This window comes from Rousettus aegyptiacus, unplaced genomic scaffold (assembly GCF_014176215.1).
Source record: "Rousettus aegyptiacus isolate mRouAeg1 unplaced genomic scaffold, mRouAeg1.p scaffold_m13_p_1, whole genome shotgun sequence".
NCBI classification, from domain to species: Eukaryota; Metazoa; Chordata; class Mammalia; order Chiroptera; family Pteropodidae; genus Rousettus; species Rousettus aegyptiacus.
The window spans coordinates 92,320,674-92,343,797 of record NW_023416284.1 but is presented as its reverse complement, the minus strand read 5'-3'; the positions used below and the strand labels follow the sequence as shown (position 1 = coordinate 92,343,797).

The 23,124-nt window shown below is 50.7% G+C and overlaps 2 protein-coding genes and 2 pseudogenes across 4 annotated transcripts; 2 read left to right on the top strand and 2 right to left on the bottom strand.

Moving 5' to 3' along the window:
• Nucleotides 1-3,845: 3,845 nt before the first annotated feature.
• LOC118605343 lies at nt 3,846-3,961 on the bottom strand (annotated as a pseudogene).
• Nucleotides 3,962-7,095: 3,134 nt separating this feature from the next.
• On the top strand, nt 7,096-10,051 carry LOC107511938 (annotated as a pseudogene).
• Nucleotides 10,052-10,446: 395 nt separating this feature from the next.
• SMIM29 (small integral membrane protein 29) lies at nt 10,447-13,106 on the top strand. Of its 2 annotated transcripts, none has more exons than XM_016146963.2 (5): nt 10,447-10,545; nt 11,601-11,784; nt 11,921-11,946; nt 12,339-12,444; nt 12,641-13,106. In XM_016146963.2, the coding sequence occupies exons 2-5, from the start codon at nt 11,674-11,676 to the stop codon at nt 12,704-12,706; spliced, it is 309 nt and encodes a 102-aa protein (XP_016002449.1). In that variant the 5' UTR covers nt 10,447-10,545; nt 11,601-11,673; the 3' UTR covers nt 12,707-13,106. The 2 variants fall into 2 exon arrangements, with proteins under 2 accessions (XP_016002449.1, XP_016002447.1); XM_016146961.2 differs by lacking the exon at nt 10,447-10,545 and adding an exon at nt 10,552-10,825.
• A 189-nt stretch (nt 13,107-13,295) lies between these two features.
• Nucleotides 13,296-22,339, bottom strand: HMGA1 (high mobility group AT-hook 1). Of its 2 annotated transcripts, none has more exons than XM_016146959.2 (6): nt 22,209-22,339; nt 21,852-21,968; nt 18,500-18,645; nt 16,673-16,756; nt 15,947-15,997; nt 13,296-14,533 (listed from the first exon to the last, which is right to left on the bottom strand). In XM_016146959.2, the coding sequence occupies exons 3-6, from the start codon at nt 18,599-18,601 to the stop codon at nt 14,480-14,482; spliced, it is 291 nt and encodes a 96-aa protein (XP_016002445.1). In that variant the 5' UTR covers nt 18,602-18,645; nt 21,852-21,968; nt 22,209-22,339; the 3' UTR covers nt 13,296-14,479. The 2 variants fall into 2 exon arrangements, with proteins under 2 accessions (XP_016002445.1, XP_016002443.1); XM_016146957.2 differs by having other exon boundaries at nt 18,467-18,645; nt 22,209-22,338.
• Nucleotides 22,340-23,124: the final 785 nt, after the last annotated feature.

Here is a 23,124-nt window from a genome sequence, read left to right as displayed (position 1 = left end):
GTCCTCTGCATCAGACTCAATTTTACTCCCACTCTCTGCTGGGTTCTTGGGAGTTGCCCCAGAAATCATAGGTGGTCCCATGGAAGATTTGCTGTTCAGGGAGTTCGAGTAAGGGGTAAATTAGAGAAGCGTGTGGCAGGCAGTGAAGTGAGAATCAGTGTTTTGTTTTCTCTTGCCATCACTGCTACAAGGTTCCCAAGAAGATCCCTGGGCAGACTGTTAGTGCCCAGTGCTAAGGAGCGGGCCTGCCCTCAGCCAAGGAGGCTTTCCTAGGAGCCCAAAGGAGCATGAGGGGACAGAGGTAAGCACATCCAAGATAACAAGATATCCAAGATAGCAAGAAGTTGCTTTCCTGTGTGGAAGCAGAAGTTGGGCATGGCAGAGTCAAGAGGGCTGGAGTGGCAGTTTGGAGATGTGTAGTGGTAGGACTTGCAAGCAGAGGGTAACAGGCAGGGCATCGTCAGTGAGAGAGCAACATTAAGCGAGCTGTGTTCCCCAGGCCCAAAGATGAAGAGCATTTTGAGCTATAATGAAAAATAAAGCATGATGAGGTTAAATTATAGAAGACCACAAAATTCAGGCCAAGGAGTTTGGCTTCGCACATGTGAAGCATTCTTGAACAAGGCAGTCATACGTCAGCCATATTTGTGGAGGATCCCTCAGGAGAATTGGAGATAGGCAGTCTGAAAGCTTGTGATAACTGTACATGAGGTGATATGGACTCGGTGGACCTGAGGATGAAGAGAGGGGGGATAAAAGTAAGAATAAGCAGCATATCACAATCAGATAAATGTGTTCATCCACTGAGGCAGGCTGGCCTCTGTGGGGCTCTGTTGGCATGGCCAAGTTTTGTAAGCCAAGAAACCCGATGTTGTCAGTGTACGCAGAATGTCACTACTAGGACGAGGCTCGCATGACCCTAATTCCAACTGAGAAGTGTGTGCCTGGGTGACAGCTCATTTATATGATGATGAATGTCAAACCAGATTACCTGGTTAGTGTACCAGCTGTCTGAGTAGTCAAAAATAGGCAGAAAGTTGGTTACTGAACAATAATAGCTTGATGACTTTATTCCACTGCAGGGCAAATTCCCTATCAACTGGTCAGGGTACTCTTTTCCCATAAAATTCTAATTCTGCTGGCCTCCTTTGTCCATATTATGATATTATGATTATCCCTTCTTCCTCTATCGAAAGATTCTTTGGCCGGATTTAGTGTATGTAATGAGGCTATGAGCTTATGAATGTGAATGCAAGTGATAAACTTAGGAAACCAACAAATGGCCACCTCTACTGGGACCTGGGGTTCTGGAAACTATATTCACCCATGTCAGATCATGGTGGGCCATTCTACAGATGGCCCATCAGAGGGAAGGGGGGAGAGGGATTGAGAGAAGCTGAGCATGGGTGACGAGAGAAAATTAGTCCAAAGGACACTATTGCAGTTCTGACATTGCTGGGACCAGCACTGGGGACAGTGTGCCACAACATGCATTGCACTTTCTATGCCCTTTGTTTTGCTGGGTGGCGACTCTGACCATCCAAGCCAGATGTGAGATTCCTGCTCATCCCCCAGTCTGTCACCCATCCTTTCCAGAAACTTGATAATCATGCCCAAGAAAGCTTGGTATTATAAACCATGGACTTGTTTGCTTTCTGGTTTCAGACACACTTGAGGTGTGAAAGGTTTATTTTATCTCCTTGAACTTGTGACACCCAGCTAACATCTCAGCATCTGAGGATGCAGCCATGAGGCTCCATGTTCAATGTCCTGAATACCAGAAATGAGCTAAACCCAGGACACTCAGTCCTGACAGTGGTACCTGCTGGGATGACAAATGGCATAAAATGGGAGAGATGACAGCCTGGGGAGGTGAGCCATCGGAAGCAGGGTGAGAGGATGATGGGGAGAGCTCAAGTAGGAGGATGATGGAAGGGTGTGATGGAGTACAAGATTCAGAAAAGGGAGGAGGAACAGTCATTCATCGAAAGGCCGCTTGCTATAATGGAACCTGTGAGCGTTGGAATTAGACCAGGATTCAGGTCTCAGTTCAGTTGTCAGTAAGCTCTGTGATCTTAGACAAGTCATCATCGCTGTTCCTTCCTATTCAGTGGGAGAGAAGTCTACTCTGGGATTGTTGTGAGTATTCAGTAAAGGAGGGTGTAGGATAGCAGAGTCAGTGTGTGATCATTAAATGGTGGCTGAGAGTGAACATCTGTTTGGGAAATGCTAAGGGCTGTGCTAAGTTCATTAAAACAAGTCACAACAGACACAAATGATCACAAAGTGACAAATGCAATCAACTGAGAGACCATCAGGATTCATGAGGGATGAAGGAATTCTCAGCTAAGGAGACAGCTTGTGCAAGGTCAAGGCGCTGCAACTGGGTAACAGTGAGTTTGCTGGGGCTGGAACATGACAGTGATAGTGAGCAGGGAGATGGAAGAGGCAGGAGGTGCCACAGGAAAGGTCAGCTGGGGTCCAGTGGCTTGGCTGGCTATGTGAACTTTACTCCGCATGACTGGGAAGCCAACAAAGGTTTTAAAACAGAGCAGTGACTGAATCTGGGAATTTGGGGAAGATGATACTACTGTCTACTGAGTGCTTTTTGTGTTCTAGGCCTTTAATGCCAGAAAGTGTGTCCACTGCTTTACATTCAGTCTTTGGAGTTCTGTAACACTGACCTGTGGTCATCATCATTTTGTGGTAAAGGAAATGGAGGCTTAGGAAAGCAAACTACTTTTTAAAGGAATTGGCAAACTAATTTTTAAAACCATAAGGTAAAGTGCCAAAGATGTCTAAGACAATTTTGAAAAACTACAAGGAAAAACACAGGACTAAAAGGGAAGTCCTGTGTTCTATCAGTATCAAGACTTAATATAAAGATACAGTAACTAAAACAACCTGATAAATGGGAATAACTAAATAGAGGAATAAATTAAGAAATAGAACAGAGGAGACCAAGAACCAGACCTACGCATATGTGGGAATATGGTAAGAGACAGAAGAAACATGCACCTGAATGCAGAAAGGATGGGTTATTCAATAAACAGTAGAGGAACAAATGACTAGCAAATGGAAAAAATAAAATTAGATCCCTACCTCAAAACATATATGAAAATAAATTCACAAGTGTGTAAAATGAGTCATAAAACTTTTAGAAGAAAATATAGAAGTTAAGTAATATATCCTAGGTCACACAGGTTATAAACGGAGAAACTATAGTCAAACCTGAGAGTTCTGATACCAGACCTCTTGCGCACTCAGTAGTGCTGTCTCCTGGTCACTTTAGAGTGTAAGATGAACCAGAGCAAATGGAAACTGAAGGTAGGAAGCTGGTGAACAAAGGCTGGATTTGCATCTGGTCCCCAAACACCTCCCATGAAGGGTTGCTGGGGAGGCAGAGGGAGGGACTTACTCATTGTATCACCATAACTCAGTCAACAGGCTGGGCGCTGATGACGTACCAAGACACTACCAGGTGTGTGTGAGAGAGACCAGCAGGACCTCAACAAATATTTACTGAGGGTGTATGGATGGTCATGGCACTTGGATAGGTGTGAAGAGGATAAAAATAAGGCAACAGTAGTGAATCATTGCATGGTGAGAGTAGAAGGATTTTAGGGGTTATTTAATCTAATCCTTTCATTTTACAGACTGGGAAGTAGGCACAATGAGAAGGGACTTCGCCAGTGTTCTGGTTTGGAATCCTGAGGAAAGAATACAGATCTCTGGCCATGCTGGAAATAGCCAGCTCCTCTGTCTCTGTTGACATAAAAATATTTTATTTATTTATTTATTTATTTATTTATTTATTTATTTATTTATTTATTTATTATTCTTTATGCCTACAGCACCTGGTCTTCCTAGGTGGTTTCTCATCCAAGTACTAACCAGGCCCAACCCTGTTTATCTTCCGAGATCAGACATTGGGCTTGTTCAGGGTGGCATGGCCATAGACCATGGATCATGGCTCCACTGAGGCACAAACCCAGGACCCTCTGCATGTAAAGGAGATGCGCTAACTGCTACACTATGGAACCATGTCCAAAATCTTTTTAAATATGGCTATCCCGGCCACCAAACTCTATCCAGCCAGTGCCAGGTCTAACCCCATGTCCATCACTTCATCACTCACTCATCCATCACTCTTTACTCCATGTTTCTTGTCCCCATGTTCTTCCCCTGCAGCCTCCCTTCACAATCCCAATCTTGAATTATTCCATCTATTCCTATCCCCTCCTATGCAAGAGCTGAGCCTACCCAGAGAAAACCATAAGCTGTGGAGTCACCGTAGGTCTGCGCCTCCCCTCCGATGAGCCTCCAGTGCCACCCATCAACGGCCGGTGACTGCAACATTGACAAGTCCGAAGGCTACTTGCCTTATTTGACTTCACTGACCCTTCCCTCCCACCATGGTGTTCCTGACAACACTTCTAATTCTCTTCCTACCCATAGCTTTCAGAGTAAACTTCCAACTCCTTAGATTAGTACCCAATATCTTTTGTGATTTGGCTCCTGCTCACCTCTGCAGACTCATTTCTTGCCACCTGCCTTGCCCTTATTTTCTCTGGCCTCATAGAACTTTTTGCAGTTCAAATGCACTGTACACCATTACACTGCTTCACAATTCACTTGGGCTGCGTCCTCCTTTGGGAAAGATCTCCAAGATCCTCTTCCCTAGGTGGCACCATGTAATTCTTGTACATGCCCCCATTGTGAATGCCCACCTTCTGAAGGCTGCGAGAACCTCTGTTCTTGGTATCCAGCTGAGTGGTTCCAAGCAGGTACCCAGGAAATGTAAGTGGAGGAAGCAAAGCACCAGATGGCATTTGGGGAATGTCTACAGCACAGGGAATGTATACCTAATGTCACCCTGTCCTCTCAAAACTCCCCACCCCAACACCCCCCTACTTTCTCCCAAACCTGGAAGCAAGTATGGGACTGCCTCCAGGGATATAGGGAGGGAGAAGTTTGGAACAGGTGGAGAGGGAGGGGGCACACCATAGTAAGCAGGCTCTTCCCTTTGGGGTCAGGGTGATATTCAACCACCGGGCCACCCATGGATCAATCAGGACAGATACCTGTTGGAAGCCTGTCCTCGGAGGCCCCTTCCCCAGCTTTCTCTTTCTGCCTTGAGTTTGGGAGTGAGAGGGGCAGAAGGGAAGGTGCTTCTTCAGGAAGAAGACCCCTTGGCTCTCAGCCCAGGATCCTGTGAATTTTTCCAGGCCTAGGGGAGAGGCTAACTGCAGGCCTAGGACAGGGTCGCTTCCTGCAGGGCCTGCATCTGAGACTGACATGGGAAGCCAAGTTGGGGGTGAGACTGGAGAAGGGAGGGGCAGTGATAGGGATTTGCAGTTTCGGGGGTGGAGTCAAGGGGAATTTGTTTTACTTGGAGGGAACTTGATCTGAGAAAGTTGATTGGGCCAGTTATAAGAGCTAACATTTGACTAAGGCTTTCCAGTTTCCAAAATACTTTTCTGTCAGTTCAGACAATGCCTTAAACACCTATACTGCCTGTATAGGGCCAGGGGCAGGGCCCTGACCTTTACATCTACTCAGAGATGCAAGTACTTTGATCCCCATCTCATTGTTGAGGGAGCTGAAGTCTGGAGGAGACTGGAGAACAAGGGGAAAAATAGTTTGGGTGTGGGTCAGGTTCAGAAGGTGAAGGAAATGGGATGGAACGGGGTGGGGGGGGGGCTGGGGGAAGGAGTAAATACCTTGTTAGGCCTCCATTTTGTCCAGATTCTCTTGTTGGCATACAGCTGTTCATAGCATTCTCTTAGAATCCTTTAAATTCCGTAAAGGCAATGGTGATGTACCAGCTTCCATTTATGATTTTAGTTATTTGCATCTATTTTTTTTTAGTCTAACTAAAGTTTTGTCAATTTATTATCTTTTCAAAGAACCAAATTTTTGTTTTGTTGATTCTCTCTATTGCTTTGGGTTTTTTCCCCTTCTTTTTCCTCTACCTTTTCTCTAATTTTTATTATTCCTTCTGTTGACTTGAGGGCTAGTTTGCTCTGCTTTTTCTGGTTCCTTAAGGTATAAAGTCAGACTGTTGGTTTGAGATCCTCTATAAATTTCTCACCGAGTACTGCTTTTACTAATCCCATAAGTTTTGGTATGTCTTAATTTGTCTTAAAGTATTTTCTAATTTTCCTAGTGGCTTCTTCTTTGACCCATTAGTTTTTCAAGAGTGTGTAATTTTCCTGTTATAGTTTCTAGCTTCATTCCACTGTGGTCAGAGAAGATACTTTGTATGGTTTCAATCCTTTTAAATTTACTGAGAATCCTTTTATGGCCTAGCATCTATATTAATAAGAGAGATTGACCTGTAGCTTTTTCTTTTATGTCTTTGTCTGGCTCTGGTATTAGAGCAATGGTGAGTTCAAATGAGTTCGAAAGTGTTCCTTTTCAGTTTTTTGGAAGAGTTTGAGAAAGATTGGTGTTAATTCTCCTTTAGACATTTGGTAGAATTCACCAGTGAAGCCATCTGATCCTGGGCTTTTCTTTGTTAGGAGGTTTTTTTAATCTAATAAGATATTTTTTGTGACCTAATGTATGATCTATCCTGGAGAATGTTCCACGTATACTTAAGAGTAATGTATATTCTGTTGTGGGGTGGAGTGTGCTGTATGTCTGCTGGGCCAAATTGGTTTAGAGTGTTTTTCAAGTACTCTATTTCCTTACCCATCTTCTGTATAGGATATTCGATCCATTACTGAAAGTAGGGTATCGAAGTGTCCAACTATTATTGCAGAATTGTCTATTTCTACCTTCAATTCTTTCAATGTTTGTGTCACATATTTTGGGACTCTGCTGATTGGTGAACATGTAATTATTATAGCTTCTTCGTGAATTGACCCTTCTATCAATATCCTCCTTTGTGACTTGTAAGGGTTTTTGACTTAAAATCTATTTTGTCTGATATTAGGATAGCCACTCTAGCTCTCTTGTGGTTACTCTTTGCATGGAACATCTCTTTCATCCTTCACTTTCAACTTATTTGTGTCTTTTGGTCTAAAGTGGGTCTCTTGCAAGCAGCATACACTTGGATTTTTTTTTTAACATTTTAAACCATTTTTAAGTGTACATGTTCAGTGGCATTAACTACTTTGTTGTGTAACCATCACCACCATCCATCTTCAGAACTTTTTTCACTTTCCCAAACTGAAACTCTGTACCTACTGAACAATAACTCTTCATTCTTCTCCACCCTCCAGCCCCTGACAACTACCATTCTACTTTTTAGAATTTGACCTCATAAAAGTAAAATCATATAGTATTTGTCCTTTTGTGACTGGTTTATTTCACTTAGTGTAACATTTTCGAATTTCATTCTTGTTTTATGACCCATAAATGTTCTGTGCATACTTGAGAATATGTATTCTGTTATTGTTAGGTGAAGTATTCTCTAAATGACAATCAGGTCAAGTTGGTTGATTGTGTGGTTCAAGTTTACTATATCCTGGCTGATTTGTCTACTTGTTTTATCAATTACTGAAAGAGTAGTACTAAAATCTCTGACTATAATTGTGACTGTTTTTTCTTGCAGTTCTATCAGTTTTTGTTTCATGTATTTTGAAGCCCTCTTATTGGGCACATGAACATTTAGAAATATTATGTCCTTGATTAATTAACTCCTTTGTTATTATGAACTGAGCTTCTTTATCCCAGGTAATATTCTTTGCTCTGAAATCAACTTTGTCTGATTATCATTACAGCCATCCTAGCTTTCTTTTGACTAGCATAAGCATGGCGTATCTTTTAAAATCTTTTTTACTTTTACCCTATTTGACTTTTTATATGCAAAGTACATTTCTTGTGGGCAGCATATAATTAGGGCTTGCTTTTTTATCCATCCCATCAACCTCTTCCTTTTAATTGGATTTGAATGTGATTTTGATATAGTTAGGTTTCAGTTTATCATCTTGTTTTCTAGTTCTCTCATTTGTTCTGTGTTCCCCCTTTCCTCTTTTTCAGACTCCTTTGGGATTATTTCAGTATTTTTAATTCTATTTTATCTCTTTTGTTGGTTTATTAGCTATAACTCTGTTATTTTACTAGTTGCTTTAGGGTTTATAGTATATATCTTTAACTTACCACAGTCTGCCTCAACATAGGAACAAATCAGGTCTCAAATGCAGCCCTGGAACAGCTGCCAGCACAGAGCTGTCCAGGAAGAAGGACCCACCTGTCAACCCATTCTGCCCCACCCTTGCTGAGCATGCCAAGGGCTTTGGGAAATCATCACACTGCTCAGGGCCTCAGCTTACTCATTTTTAAATTGGGGTTGCCCCACCTGCCCTACCTAGCTCAGAATAGTATTCTGCCCTAGGAGTAAGGGAAATAAAAACATGCCAAATTTCTGACACTGAGACCCCAGCCCTTTCCATACAGTGGTCTAGCCACTGTGACCACTAGGCCTGCTCTTAGGACAAGTAGGCCCTCAAGATATGCGATTGGAAGCCCTGAGGATGGGGAAAAATGTTGGGTGTGTGAGCAGACAAGGGGGCCTGGGTTCTAAAACCTATTACTTGAGTCAGGAAGGCCTTTGGTACTGAGAATAACTACCATGGCTTCCAGAGCTTTAACAAAACCTCAGATGTGGGCCTTCTGGTCAAGTGTCTGTGACTTCATATTTTTGGAGCAGTCACTGTATTCCTGGGAGTTGCAGCTTTCTATAAGTATGCTGTGGCTAAAACAAGAAAGAAGGCATACACAGATTTCTACAGAATTTATGATTTTATGAAAGATTTTGAGGAGATGAAGAAGGCTGATATCTTTCAGAGTGCAAAATGATTTTGGAATGTAAAAAATTTCTTTGGGTTGAATTCCATGGACATTGTCACTGACCTATGAAATGTGAATATTTGGGGTTAGAAACAGTTTCTGCAGATAAATAAATAATTAACAAATACTGTGGGAAAGCAAATAGAAAAAAACGAAACCTATCACTTGATCCCCAATTCCTTGCAAGGTGAAGCAGCCCTGTTCTGGAGAAGTAGCCTCCTCTCTCTGCCCTCAGCTCTGATAAAAGTCTACTCTAAAGACTAAAACGTCTGAGAATACCAGGAAATATACCTTGACACTCCAAACCCAGGTGCTTTTCACTCCTTTCCCTTTATCTGATTCCCCACCACAGTCAGATGGTGGTATCTGGAGGCAAGAGGCCAGAGTTCCCACCCGCTCTGTTTCCAGTTGGGTCATCTCTGTACCAGACCTGCCCTCATCCAACCTTCTCTGGAAGGGCAGGAGGAAACTAAAGTCACACCAGACAAAAAGGTTCAATCATGTCCATGCCATTGGCTGCCTCTGGCAAAAACAGGGTGACCCAGGCCATCCTTGTATCTCCAGTAGCACCTGAGGACGTAGGAGGACATCAGCTTGTTTTGGCTTACCACAACCTTTATGTTCGAAGGTGGTTTCCATTACCTGCCAGTCTGGAGTTTTCCCAACTGCATATGATTCTGAGAGGTAAAAGAGGGTCTATCTAGTACAAAACTACACGTGTGCACACACACACATTTGAGGTAATTGTACATCACCTTCAGTTTTAAGACAGAGACCCCTTGTACACTTTGCCTAGCTCCTCCTAACGACAACTTTTGCAAAACTACAGTATAATATTATAATATCATAATCAGGATATTGACATTGATAAAATCCACCGATTTTATTCAGATTTCTCTAGTGTGTGACATTTCAATTATCAGACCATGAAAGCTTCGACCCAGGCTTACCTACTTAGCAAATTATCTGTAACCCAGGGGACTTCACCCCGCTGCCTCAGCTGTGCCCCCTCCCCAAAAAGAACGGGAAATTTAACATCCAGGGCATGTTGTATGCTGTGCTCGGTACCCATGTTATCGTCTAATCCTCACAGCACTCTGTGTTACAGACATTAAAAATGAGGCACAAAGAATATGGTTGGGTCCAAGCAAGGCTGGGTAGGAGCTAACCCAGTCTGCCTACTCGGTCCTCTGCGCGCAGCCCAGAGGGTCAATGGGCAGTAGGAAGCATGGAGGACTCAACACACACTAATGGGGCAGGGTCCTGCCGTCAGGGACGCGCCGCTAGTCGCCTCACGCCTGCGATAAACATTAGAGCGTGGCTTGGCTCTATACCTGGGCTCCAACCAGACGGGAAGAGGGACAGACACCCGGACTCGCCTAGGAATCCGAATCCCAACCGCGGGTGCACAGCCGGAGTCTGCCTCAGGGCACGCCGGGAAACCATGCGCCCCGCCCCCTCCCCTAGAGCTCTCCACCCCCCGCTGCGCAGCCCTCGGCTGCCCCCTGCTGCCGCGGGATGTACCCTGCAACCTGGGGAGTCTCCGCCTTCGGGCCGCCCACTCCCCGCCTCCGGATTGGTCGCTCCAGAAGTGTCTAGGCCGTCAGCCTTCCGACACCGGATTGGCTGCGCCCGAGAGCTGCAGCTCCGCCCATTTCCCCGGGTCCTTTGATCACGCGCCTACAGGTTCTTCCGGGGCCCTGGAGCAGACCGAGGGCGTTCCTGTCCGGGCTGCAGCGGCGGGAGGTAAGGCAGGCTGGGTTGAATGGGCTGCAGAGCGCTGGCACGGGTCCATGCCTCGGGTTGCCGGGGTTCCAGGACGCCCCGGCCCCTCTGTGCTCCCCCCAGACTCCCTCTCCCCGCCTGAGCATCCCAGAGCCGTGAGACCTACCTCCCGCTCGCCGTTGCTGGTCCGCATCCTAGGAGCGGCCTGACACACCCTCCCCACTTCGACATGTATCCTCGACCATGGGACGGTGTGCGTGCGATTGGGCAAACCCAGTGACCCCCACGGACACCGGGACAGGTAGCTCATATGGAGACCCAGGCAAATCGGGGTTAGGGACCTTGGGGCATCTTTGTGCAGCCGCCCGTGGCAGTCTCCTTACATCTGTCAGTGGGAGCTCACTCTCTCCGCATCTCAGCGCAGGCCTGGAGGGGAAGGACTTGGGCGGAGCCCTGGGTGGGGACCAGAGGGAGGTGACATCACCTTGCAGGTACAGTCCAGCCTTGCCCATTTGTGTCCATCCTGGCAGAAGACAGATGGGGGAGAGGGTGTCCAGGCTATATGTCTGGAGTCACAGCTGGGACAAGGGGGACATAGGGCCTAAAGCCTGAAATACGGGGATTAGATCAGAACTGAGGCTGCGCTCCTTCAAATGCTCCTACTTCACCCCCTATGCCACAGTGCAGGACTCTCAAGTTTTTACCTAATCTCCCCATTTTGCTTCACTGGATAGGAGCTGGCGGCCCCAGGAGGTTGGGGCAGGAGCTGGAAACCTACATCTAACCTTTCCCCAGAAGCTGATATCCGCAAGTGTTTGGCCAACAGCCGGGCCCCACCCTGATTTGGGGATAAGAGCTGGGCAGAATTTAGGCCCTAGGTCTGGGCCTCCCTTAGGTGCCTTTTACACCCAGGGTTTGCTGAGAGTCATTGGAAGAGTAAGCTCATCACATTGACTTGAAGGATCCCTCATCCCAGTGCCTGACCTAAGTTTTCATACATCACCTGCTCTTGAGGAGGGATCCAGAGCCTGATGTCACCCTGGGTGAAATTGATAACCTCCCTTCCTCTTCCCCAGGGAGCCCAGTGGAGGCACCCTCCCGAGGCACTACTGCCCATGCTGACTACCCAGCCCTCCAGCTGCCGATGTCATGAGTAACACCACAGTGCCCACTGACCCCCAAGCCAACAGCGACTCCATGGTGGGCTATGTATTGGGGCCTTTCTTCCTCATCACCCTGGTCGGAGTGGTGGTGGCTGTGGTAAGGAGCTCCCACATTTACACACACCCACACCTTTTTTGAGCAGGGCTGCTGTCCTGGTACAGTGGAGTGGAGGGTGTGGAGGAGGGTGGGCCGTCCTGGGTTCCCAGACACCACAGTGCTCTCTCTTTTACAGGTAATGTATGTCCAGAAGAAAAAGCGGTGAGTGTTGCTGCCCCCAAATGCTTTCCTTTTAGGATTAAAAGGTGGCTGGGAGATGGGGCAGAGCTTTGCCTTTCTATAGGCCCCATCTTTAGCCCTCCCTGACTTGGCTTCACTCTCTACTTAAATTTCTTCCCATAGGATCTGAGTTCTCTGCATACACGTATGATGCCTGTCAGCCATCCTGATACAAATCTGAAATTCCCTACACTCGTTAAGTTAGGCTCAGCTTACCCCTTGGGGAGTAGAATTGGACATGTGTTTAGAGCCAAAGTGTGCCCAGAAAGGCACTCACTAAAGTGCCCTTGCCAGGGGGAATGAAGACAGGGAACTCAGGTATTTAAAAAATAGGGTGGGCCTCCTAGGCTGAGCTCCCCTCCCCTGCTCTCCAGGGTGGACCGGCTTCGCCATCACCTGCTCCCCATGTACAGTTATGACCCCGCTGAAGAGCTACACGAGGCTGAGCAGGAGCTACTCTCTGACATAGGAGACCCCAAGGTGAGCACTCGGGACAGAGAATCGGCAGAGGTGGGTCTACTCTGCTCTCACCCATACTCACCACTGAAACCAGAGCCTAGTTATGACCTCAGCTCTCCCTCTTTGGGCTGAGTAGTGGGGTATATCCTCCAAGGTTGTGCTATGAACTCCTAGTATCCAGAACCCAGTTTTGTGACATGGTATCCTCCTCTCACAGGTGGTACATGGCTGGCAGAGTGGCTACCAACACAAGCGGATGCCCTTGCTAGATGTCAAGACATGACCTGACCCCCTGATCTTCAGAACTTTGGGGCCCCACTGCTTGCTGCTTTCCCCTCCCACTTGTGCTCATCCAGCTCCCCCTGCTGGGTCCTGGGTCTCCATTCCTCCTCCCATCCTGGCAGCACCCATTTTATAAGTTCATGCATAGCAGCCAGCCCCAACACTTCACTTGCCCCTAGGCCTTCAGTCCTTTGTGGGACGAGCCTACTACCCACTCCCAGGCACCAATGGGAACTTTTTCCTTTTAGGATTAAAAGGTGGCTGGGAGATGGGGCAGAGCTTTGCCTTTCTATAGGCCCCATCTTTAGCCCTCCCTGACTTGGCTTTAGAGTTGTTTCTATGGTGACAGGGCCTGATGTACATGCAGTATATATTTTGTAAATAAAATGTTTTGTGGCTAATGGTATGGTTCATTTCTTCAAGAGGGGCTTCAATGACCTCTCCTGGAGCTGATGCCAGCCAGTAGCGTGTTCTCCCTATCCCCAGCCTACGAATTGGGCAGAGGACTTCCAAAGCTCCCCCTGCACCCCCACAATCCTTGGTTTTCACCCTTACCTGCTCCAGGCACCCACCACAGAAAAAGACTCCAGTCCAGAAAAGGATATTTTTTTTTTATTCAAGTAACTGCAAATAGGAAACCAGAGGAGGGGGAGCCCCAGGCTGGGACAAATAATGGCTACCTCCTCCCTGGCAGAACAGGGGGAGAAGGTGGCCCCTACACTTCGACGGTCAACACAGGTTTCCGCCCCCCTGCTCACTCCGCTGCAGCATCCTAGGGGCAGGGCCCCACCTTCCCTGGGACTGGGGTAGTCGGTAACCCAGCCTGCTTTGCTCCAGGCCCCATCCCCTAAGAGTATCTTGGAGGAGGGGAGTGTGGGCAGAACAGGAGGCAATGAGGATGAACATTTGGCGCTGGTAGCAGCAGCAATGACAGATGTCTAAGAATGAAACGTTGAACAAAAAAACAACACAACTGTCCAGAGGTAGTTTGTGAACAGAGGAAAGATGGAACCAGAACCTTGGGGGGTGGGGAGGAGCAGAAGGGTGGGAGTGGGCAAGGCTAGCTCCTTAGTAGTGCCCCATGTGAGGAAAAGGGAAATGAGGCCTAGAGTAGAAGCAGATGGGGTGGGGGGCTCAATCCCTCCTGCCTTCCTTCCTGTGCCCTAAGGGGGCTGCTAACCTAGTGCAGGGACTAGGCAAGGTGGAGAAGGAAGAGAAGTGGGTGTGAGCTGCACCTGGTGAGAGACAGGTTGGTTGGGAGCATCTTGGGGGCAAGCAGCCCTATCCATTGGCCACACCTGCTCCTGCTGCTGCTGCTGCCAGTACAATGGAGTGGGCATGTCAGAATGATGGGGCTTGGGCCCCGTTTAAGGCCAGGGAGCCCTCCCAGGCCCCTTAATGGGATGCCAGAGGGAAGAGTGGGGGAGAAAGGACCCCCCAAACCAAGAGCCCAGCCAGCAATGTCCCTACCACTGAGAGTGGGGATGCAGCAGGTGCAGGGTGCGGCTAAGTAGGAAGTCAGCTTTGGGAGGGTAAGTGTGTGCATGTGGGTGAGGGAGGGGTCGCTGGGATCCAAGACCAAAGGAAAACTGCTCCCCACGTGGGCCACCAGGGCCCTGCAGCGGCTGGTGTGCTGTGTAGTGTGGCGGTACAGGCGCAGGTAGGTGGCGGTGATGTGTGGGCCTGGGGGAAGGGGCGGGGGGCAGTGGGAGCGGAGCTGTCCAGTCCCAGAAGGAAACTGCTCCTCGATGAGGAAGCAGGTGGCACGGCGCGGTCACTGCTCCTCCTCTGAGGACTCCTGCGAGATGCCCTCTTCTTCCTCCTTCTCCTGTGAGGTGGGCAGGGCGTCAGCAGGAGTGCCAAGCCTGGCCCTCCTCCTCCACCCCCATAGCTGTGGGGGAGGGGCACAGGCCAGGCTCCCCCCACACACACCTCCCTGCACTCCCTGGCTCTCCAGAAGGGGGATGAGTCAGGGCTGAGTGTGTGGGTGACTCAGCAACCTCCACAGCCCAGTTTCATTCATAAAAAAGGAAGAATTTAAAGGGAGGGAAAAAAACCACACACATGCTGCTCTCAGAGCCAGGCTTCCTTGCCCCAGGGCCCATGGTGGGGGGACTGGGTAGAGCCCAGTACTGCTCTAAAGCTTGAAAAGCGAGGAAGTGACTAGCTCTTCAGTGGGAGGGGAGGAGGTAGCCAGAAGAGGAAATGGGAAGGGAAGGTGTGGCTGGAGGGTGCATGAGCCCCCCCTGGTGGGTACAGGGGAACCAGGTGGCCTTGGCCCACGGGGGCAGCTGCTGGGCTGCAGAGCAGGGCTGTGCAGTGGCCACAGCCACAGGCTGACCCCAGGCCAGGGTGGGGAGGAAGTGGAAGTGTGTGCCGCCCGCTGGGGCTCACTCACTGGGTGGGAATGTTGGGACACCACACAGGCCCAGCCCCCGTGCCAGGCACAAACTCCAAAACAACTTGTTTCCTGTTACTCACTCCTGGGACTGAGCCAACACCCCCTACTCCCCTTAACCCTGGTGGCAGTGGCTGCTCAGCTCGAGGAATGAATGCCTCGGGGAGTACAGGGAGCACATTGGGGATCGGAAAGGGCCAGGAGGAGGAAGGCTGGGGTGGCTCTACCTACAGAGTAGCCCCGTTGAGGCAGTCTTCTGACCCACCCCACCTAGGTCCCCTGACTATTTGGGGGTCTGGAAATGGAAGAGCCTCCCTGTGAGGAAGTGCCTCCATGTGGGATCATTCCTCAGCTCCCACCCAGCACTGACCCCATCTGAGGGCTGAGAAATTTTGCTGCTGCTTCCTCCCTCCTCAAGATCAGGGTGTTAAGGCCAAACCTCACCCGTTCCCTGTGTAACGTCCCTTCCTCACTCCTATGATGGGGAATGGACTAGATGTCCTCCAAGATCCCCCTGAGAAGTCCTGTGCCTGTTCTAGAAGCAGAGGCAGAGACATCCCCCACTAGTGCAGGGCAGCGGTCTTGTCCGGTTTGTACCCAGGACCCCTCACTTCTCATGGACCCATGGCCCCTTAAAAGCCCTGGACTGGGTGCCAGGAGCCTGACTGGGCCCTGGGCAAATCCCTTCCCTTCTCTGGGCCTGGGTAAAATGTGATACCCCACTATTCCTGGCCCTACAGGTCAGGGAGAACTGTCTTTCCATAATGGGTGTACAGGATCAGGCATCACCCATTTTTTGCACCCTCCTCCAAAGAACCAAGGTACCACCGCCCCTTCACCTACCAGTTTTTTGGGCCTGCCCCTTGGTTTCCTCCCTGGAGTCGTGGTGGTTTTCTAGATGGTCAGAGAAAAGATCCACTGAGTGAAAAATGTCCCTGACAGTGATAACCCAATGACCAGAGCCTGGGATGGTAAAGGAACAGAGGTACAGAACTACCTACCTCTGCTCAGGGCAACCCAGGACTCTCACCCCAGCAGGCCCACCCCAGTCCAGCTGTCGATGACTGGCCAGCCACATTGCCTCCCCCACCCCACCTATACACATGCCCCCCACTCCCTCCTCCACCCATGACTCAGAGGATATGAGTCGTGTCTTAGAAAAAATAAAATAAAAAACAAAATAATTCTCTGAAGGCCTGATGCCACCAGAATCTGGCTTTCCTTGCCTATCCCCAGTCCCTCAGGATCCAGGGAACCCCAGGATAGAAAGTAACATCCTCAGCCCAGGGGCTGATGGGGCTGCCCCTTCACTCCTCCCAACTCACCTTTCTCCAGACCAGAAAGCTATGACTTCGGACTTGACTTCCCCATTGTCCTGGGCAGGACCAAGGCCCCAGAAGTGAGACCTCAGTCATCACCCTGCTTTCCCCAATTAGCAAAACCCATTGCCTACCACTCATATATATACCAGGGAAGACGGAGCTGAATCAGGACAAGCCAGTCCTTTCCCATACTCCCTATGAGGACCCTCCCTCCTTGCACCAGGGGCACCCTCCCACTGAGCCTCACCCGGGTCTTGGCAGCGCCCTTGTTTTTGCTCCCCTTTGGTCGGCCCCGAGGTCTCTTAGGTGTTGGCACTTCACTGGGTTCCTTCTGCAAAGACAGACAGGGTAGTGAAGGACACAGATGCCACCTGTCATACCCCTTTCAGAAAACAGAGCTTTCTGCCCCACCCGAGAGCAGCGTTAAGTCAGCAAGCCATCACCCTGACTCAATGGCAAGGGCAAGCCCTCAGGATTCAGTTCTCAGTTTAACCATCATTTACAAAGCCCCTCCCCTTTCATCCCTGTGACAAAATGACAAGAAGCCAGAAGACCCTCTGGGAAATATGTCATGGGGGCAAACAGGCAACTTATCCACTTCCCAGCTCTGCCACTGACTAGCCCTAAAATTTTGGGGAAGACACTTAATGCTCACGCTTATCTCCACATCTATAAATGATAAGACTTACCTTGTACGATACCATGAAAATTAAACAAAGAATATATTAGTCTTAGACCACAATCATTGCCCACCCTCTCTGATGATACATGCTGCAGACTGGAGGATGCACAAGAGGAGAAAAGAGCCTCCAGCCTCTACCTGCAAACTGACCCTCCGGGATGCCTCCCAGGGAGAAAGAACCCCAGAGATCCTTGCCATTGTTGCCACTAAAACTTTAATAAGCCTGAGACAGAATAAAAAGCTACTGCATAATGCATAGAAACTGGGCAGTAAAGGCATGTCAGGTATGGTTTCCTGGGGTGGCTGCCCATGGGCTGTCTATAAGCATGGTCCAGTAACTCAACACCCCTTCTATGACACCTTTTCTACCCCTAGCCAAGAAGGGAGGAGGGGAGACCAAAGGAACCAGACCAAGAGGACAAGTTCCCCTTCCTCAAAGCACTGGGCTCAGAAAGAGGCAGCTGAATGCCACCACCTAGACTCCTCATGGCTCAGGTCTCCTAGAGTCAGGACAGAGCACTCTCTCTACCTTATAGATGGGGAAGCTGGGGGCCTGATGTGTAAAGGGCAAGGATCAATTCAGTTTCTTCTTCCCCAGGAAAAGGGCAGCAACTGGACTTCACTCACAGCTGCCCCTCATGAGAGAAACCAAGACCTCCACCATTGTCAACAGGTGCCCTGCACAGCCTAACTGGCCATGCTCTACAAGGTGTCCCAGTGTTAGGCTGGCCTTCTAATCCTGTGGAAGGTCAGCACCAGGGTTCCAAGGGTCACTGCAATCAACTCCCCAACATTTTCAACTTCCTGGGCTTAAATTTCCTTTTACGGAGCCAGGGGCAAAGCCTAATCCAGGGGCCCTGGCACTGAGGCCCATGAACAGGTGTGGGCCCACAAACGTTGCTACTGGCCCAGGGTGAGGAAGTATAGAAACTGACAATAAGTATCTAAGAACTTTCACAGTAAATTCATGGAATAATATGCATGATGAATCTCATGATTAAAAATCCCATGCTCATGTATTTTCATTTTCTAGAATTCATCTTTATTGTGCTTAATAAACACACCGGTCCACGATGGACTAGAAAGGGGTGGGTGGTCTACCACAATGTAAGCATTGGCCTTTGTGGCCAGAGGGTCACTTTGGGCTTAGACTTTGTCATGGGCTCAGTCCCCACTTCTCTTCCAAGGTCTCAGAAGAATCTGACCAGGGCTGGTGAGTGCAGGGTACGGGCCTGTGTTGGGAGGACACATACAGACAAGAACAATTCTGCACCTCTCCATTCCTGTTTTCATCTGTCAAGATGGCTGGCACCTCCCTAGCCCAAAGATATAAACCAATGCAAAGATTTGGACACCCACCTGACTCCCTACCAGCGTTGTCCCGGGACTCACCGGAGGCTGCTTACGAGGCCTGCCCCGCCCTCGCTTCTCAGTGCCATCCTTTTCCTGCTTGGAGGCCAAGGGCTGGCTGGACTTCGAACTCGACTCACTCATCTTCGCTTCTCTATGGAGCAGGTGGAGAAGCAATGGCTGGGATGCTGGAGGCAGAAAAAGCAGTTTTAAACAAAACATCTTGTTTCAGCCACCTCCTACCACCTTTACCACTCCTACCCTCCAATCGCACTGCAGCAAACTGCCTGCTCCCAGGGGTACCCAGTATTCCCACCCTGCTGCTACAGGGGGAGGGCTGGGCCTGTTGGTTCTAATTAGCTCCTTATCTCCTTTTCAGAAAGGTTCTTTGTTGTCCTGCCACCCCCACAGGGTCCAGACCCAAGAGGCAAAAGCTGGCTCAGGCAACCCAGACCTGGCTGAGGGTGAGGCTGCCCTAGGCAAAGGTGTGGGTGAGGCGGGGGTCCTTACATGGCTGAGGCCACCTCTCTAGTCAGCTGCTGCCCTTTCTCTTTAAGAGAAAAATCAAGCCTAGGGAGCTCATAGGGAGCAAGGGAGGAAAGGTAAGCAGAGAATGAGCCTTGGACATCTGGCAGCCATGAGCTTCAATCCCCTGGGCACCTTACTCTCACCACACTGCCAAGGCCCAAGGCTCAGGACCAAATGCTAGAAGAGCCAACCCTGATATTCACCAATCACAAGGCCAGGGTTGGTGCCCACCCCATCAACACCCCCCTCTGTTCTCTTCAAGGGTAAAGCCTGATGATTCAAAGATGGGGACATAATTTGGGAAAGGGGAAGATGGCTGAACTGCAACGAATGAGGTGAGAGAAGGAAAAAGGAGACCAAAGCTGAAAGGTGGGTCTCCTCTTGCCCCTCACCCCAACCCTGCCCACCTGGAGTAAATTGAGGTCTTTCACTTTGATGCCTTACAGGAAGGGCATCTCCAACTGAGATGAACCTTTCTAACAGATGCTAACTGGCCCCCTGGAGCCCTGGCAGGGATATCCTAAAAAATTCTTGGTCCGTTTCTAGCCTGCTCCCTCTTCTTAGAAGGCTGTTGAGTCAAATCGGCCCCGCTATGTGAGTTTACCTAAAACCTCCCACTGCCAGGACACCTGCACCCTAGAGTTGGAAGCCTCTTCTTTCCAGTATCTTAAGACAGTGAGAGTCCCCCATATTCCCATCCCTCGTCCTCTCAGTTACTATCCCCAAGTTAGAGACTTGAACTAGGAAATCTATGGCTCCACACATCTGTGGTAACCAACCCCTGACTATATTTGGCAAAGAGTGGGCCCAGTGGCCCCACTTCTGAAAGCCCCTCAATCTGTAAAATGGGGTTAACAGTAAGACATGTGCCTCAACTACCTCTCCAGACTGCTATAAGGATAAAACCAGAGTTTAAAATGCCTAAACAGGAAGTCTTCGCCCCAAACAAAAATGACAAAACATTTGAAAATGACTTCTCTCCCCTTTACATATTTTCAGACAATTTCCAATTTTAACACAATGAGAGGAAAAACCCATTTTTGCAAATGTGACCCTCATCCTTAAGCTTCAGGATGCTCCAGAAAGCGGGACTTTGGTAATTATTCTACTTTATATTTCAGACTTGAGGACCCTTTTAAACAAGGTGGTTGATGATTTATCCTGCTCAGTCATTAGTGGCTTGGCCTGCTCTGTAATTACAGGCAGTGATTAGAATCTTCTATTACACCACAGGTCCCCCTTTCAAACTAAACATCAAAATTAATCAACTAAATGAGTACTGACCTCACATGAGGTCCGCAGGAGGCCCCCTCATAGAGGGGGTTCCAGTTGGATGGAGCTGGTCCTAATTCCAGAGAACCTGGGCCCCACCTGCCAGGATCCTGGCTGGTTTCCCTGAAAGCTTATTGCACCTGGTGCATCCCTCCATCTCTTGCTGTTGAGAACCCTTTAATCCACTCACCCATTCTAAATCCAGGCCTCCATAAACTTAAGGCCCTAGGCCCTCTCTGGTGAGACCAACATATGCTGTCTCTTCCACCTGTTTCTGAACATCAGCGGCCTGGCGCAGAGAAGCCACGTTTAGGGTCCAACTCAATCCTTCAATTTACAGTAAGCCTTTTTGGGTCTTATGCTTACCCCCTCCATAACCATGCATGCAATGTGTGAGCCATAAATGTTTAAGACAATCTGCAGGAAAGACCCCAGGATATCATCGCAGATTTTATTTTACAAAAAAAAGTAACCCAGAAAGCCCTGATGAGTAGCCTAAGGTCACACAGTAAGTTGGCGGGCCGGATGGAGTAGGTTCCTGGTGACTCTCCAGCCCGCCACTTTCCTTACCCTCCTGGAGGCTGGTTAAGTCTCTGTCGTCCCCTGCTCCCTACCCGGCCCCAGGGTGACTCTGCAAGTGTCGGCGCCTGGCCGTTGCAGGTCGGCCGGCGGGACTAGGGGCAAGAGCGCGCGGGGGGAGGGGCGCAGGCCGCTCTTGCAGGCGCGGGAAACCGGTGCACCCCGACCGCATGCACCGCCACGCGGGTGCACCCGGCCCCACTTCCTGCCAGAGGGGGCACCCAAGCTCGCCTTGGGGCAGGAAACCTGGCGCACGCGGGCGCGGGGGAAAGGAAGAAAGCCACCTCCTTCCGCGCCCTCCCCGCAAAATAAAGCCCCAGGAAAATAAATTGAAACGGGGAGTCAAAGGGACTAGTTCCAACAGAGCCCAGCAAAGCAGAGAAACCAGTTTGTGGGGGTGGAGGGCAGGCCTGGCCCTGGGGGCTGAAGAGGCGCGCGGGCCAGGGCCAGAGGTGGGGTCGGGGTGAAGCCCCAAACCCAGGCCTGCTCTTCGGCCTCATCTCCTGAGGGGGCACCCGGAGAAAGGCCGAGCCGGAGGAGTAGGGCCGAATTGTGGGGTTCCTGCCCATCCCCCTCACTTCTAGAACTTCCAAGCTGTAGGAGACAACCGGCCCCCCACTCTCCCGTGGCGCCGCAGCCTGTTCCCCTCCCCGCCCCCCACTCCTCGGCCCGGGCTCGGGCGGGAGCGGCCGCCGCGCGAGGTGCACCGAGCTCCGCCGGGTGCACAACTCGCGCTCGCCGCAGCCGCGCGCCCCCTCCCCCACCGCGCGCCTTTCCCGGGTCCCCGCCCCCCGCAGGGCGCCCGCGCCGCGGGGGAAGCGGTGCGGGCGCCCTCCCCGCGCCGCCGGGCCCCGCCGCTCGCCCCCGCGCCGTGCGGCCCTCCCCCGCCGGCGGCTCGCGCAGCCCCGGCCTGGGAATAAAGCCGAAGGCGCGCGCTGCAGCCCCTGGCGGCTCACAGGAGGGGCGGCGGGGGTGCGGGCGCCCCCCTCCGCCGCGGGCCCCGGGGACGACTCACCGCGAGCTCGGCCGCCGGCCTGCGGTGCGCGCTCCGGGTTGCTGGGAGCGACGGTGCTGGGCGCTGAGGACCGGCCTGGCTCCGCCGCCGCCGCCGCCGCTGGTAGCAAATGCGGATCTGAAACCGGGAGAGAGCAGAGGAGCTCAGAGACTGCCACTGCCGCGTGCTCGCCGCCCAGGCCCCCGCGGGGTATTTATGTGTCACATCCAGGCGGGGGGACAAAAATATTCCCCCTCCCCCGAAGGATGGCGAGGGGCAGGAAGCCAGGCACGGCCCGTGCGCGGCCTCAATAAATAAATAATTTAATTAAATGATAGATACAAAAAAAAGAAGCCACCGGAGGGGCCGCGAACTCACGCCTTCTTGGAGCCGCGCCAGCGCCAGAAATAGCCCGGGCTCGGAGTCCCAATTAGAGGAGCGCAGCCCCGGCTCAGGGGAGCTTAAAAAGAGCGACCCAGGGGCAGGGGGGACGGGCCCGCCCGCGCCAGCCGTGTCACTGAGGTGGGGCGGGGCCATGCAAATGAGCCCGGGGATTTAAAAGGGCGGCCGCCCGCGAGCCGCCACCGCCACTGCTGCCGCCGCCGCGCGGGTGGGTGCCGACTGCTGGGAGGGGCGCGCGGTGCACCGCACCTCGGAGCGGGCCCGCGGAAGGCCAGGGAAGGGAACCCGAGGCTCTGGCCCACTCCCCACTGTCCCGGGCCAGGAGACCTAGGAAGGGACACACAGGAATTGCCAAGGGGGCTTTTTGCAGGGATGTGGCGGGGGGTGTCCTTACTGCCTAGAATGCTAGACCCCGGCAGTCACCCTTGAGGGGCCTTCCGGGTGTTTGGACCTGGTTCCCGCAGGGCAAAGGACGTGGGCGGTGTAGGTCCCTGCGGGGTCCGTGTATGGGAGGGAGGGGCGGAGAGAAACTCGCCGGTTAAGAAATACCGCGGCCTACTCAACGCCCCCTTCGCCCAGATACGCGGCTGGTAGATTTCCCCTGGGCGGACAGGTGTCAGCATGTACGTTTCGGTGCCAACCCGCGTGTGGCTGACTGGTGAAATCCAGGTCTTGTGAAATTCAAACGTGAAACTTGTGAAATCCAGAGTTTTAATTTATTAATGGTCGCGAGTGAACCATCAAGGTGCAACCTTGAAGCGAAACGATTCGCTCGTTTCAGGTAAACCTGAGGGAAGACTAATTCCCTTAGGTGACCTGAATAGTGTTTTAAGAGAAACGTGGTCCCACTTGGTGCTCTGGCCCCCTCCACTGTGACTTTTCAAGAAGTAAA

Coding starts and splice junctions, on each gene's coding strand:
- SMIM29 (XM_016146963.2), top strand. CDS start 11,674: ATGAGTAACACCACAGTGCCCACTGACCCCCAAGCCAACAGCGACTCC. Junction 11,947..12,338: donor TATGTCCAGAAGAAAAAGCG/GTGAGTGTTGCT, acceptor CCTGCTCTCCAG/GGTGGACCGGCTTCGCCATC. Junction 12,445..12,640: donor CTGACATAGGAGACCCCAAG/GTGAGCACTCGG, acceptor CTCCTCTCACAG/GTGGTACATGGCTGGCAGAG.
- HMGA1 (XM_016146957.2), bottom strand. CDS start 18,601: ATGAGTGAGTCGAGTTCGAAGTCCAGCCAGCCCTTGGCCTCCAAGCAG. Junction 15,998..16,672: donor AGGGCGCTGCCAAGACCCGG/GTGAGGCTCAGT, acceptor CTGACCATCTAG/AAAACCACCACGACTCCAGG. Junction 14,534..15,946: donor GGGGCAGGCCCAAAAAACTG/GTAGGTGAAGGG, acceptor CCCACCTCACAG/GAGAAGGAGGAAGAAGAGGG.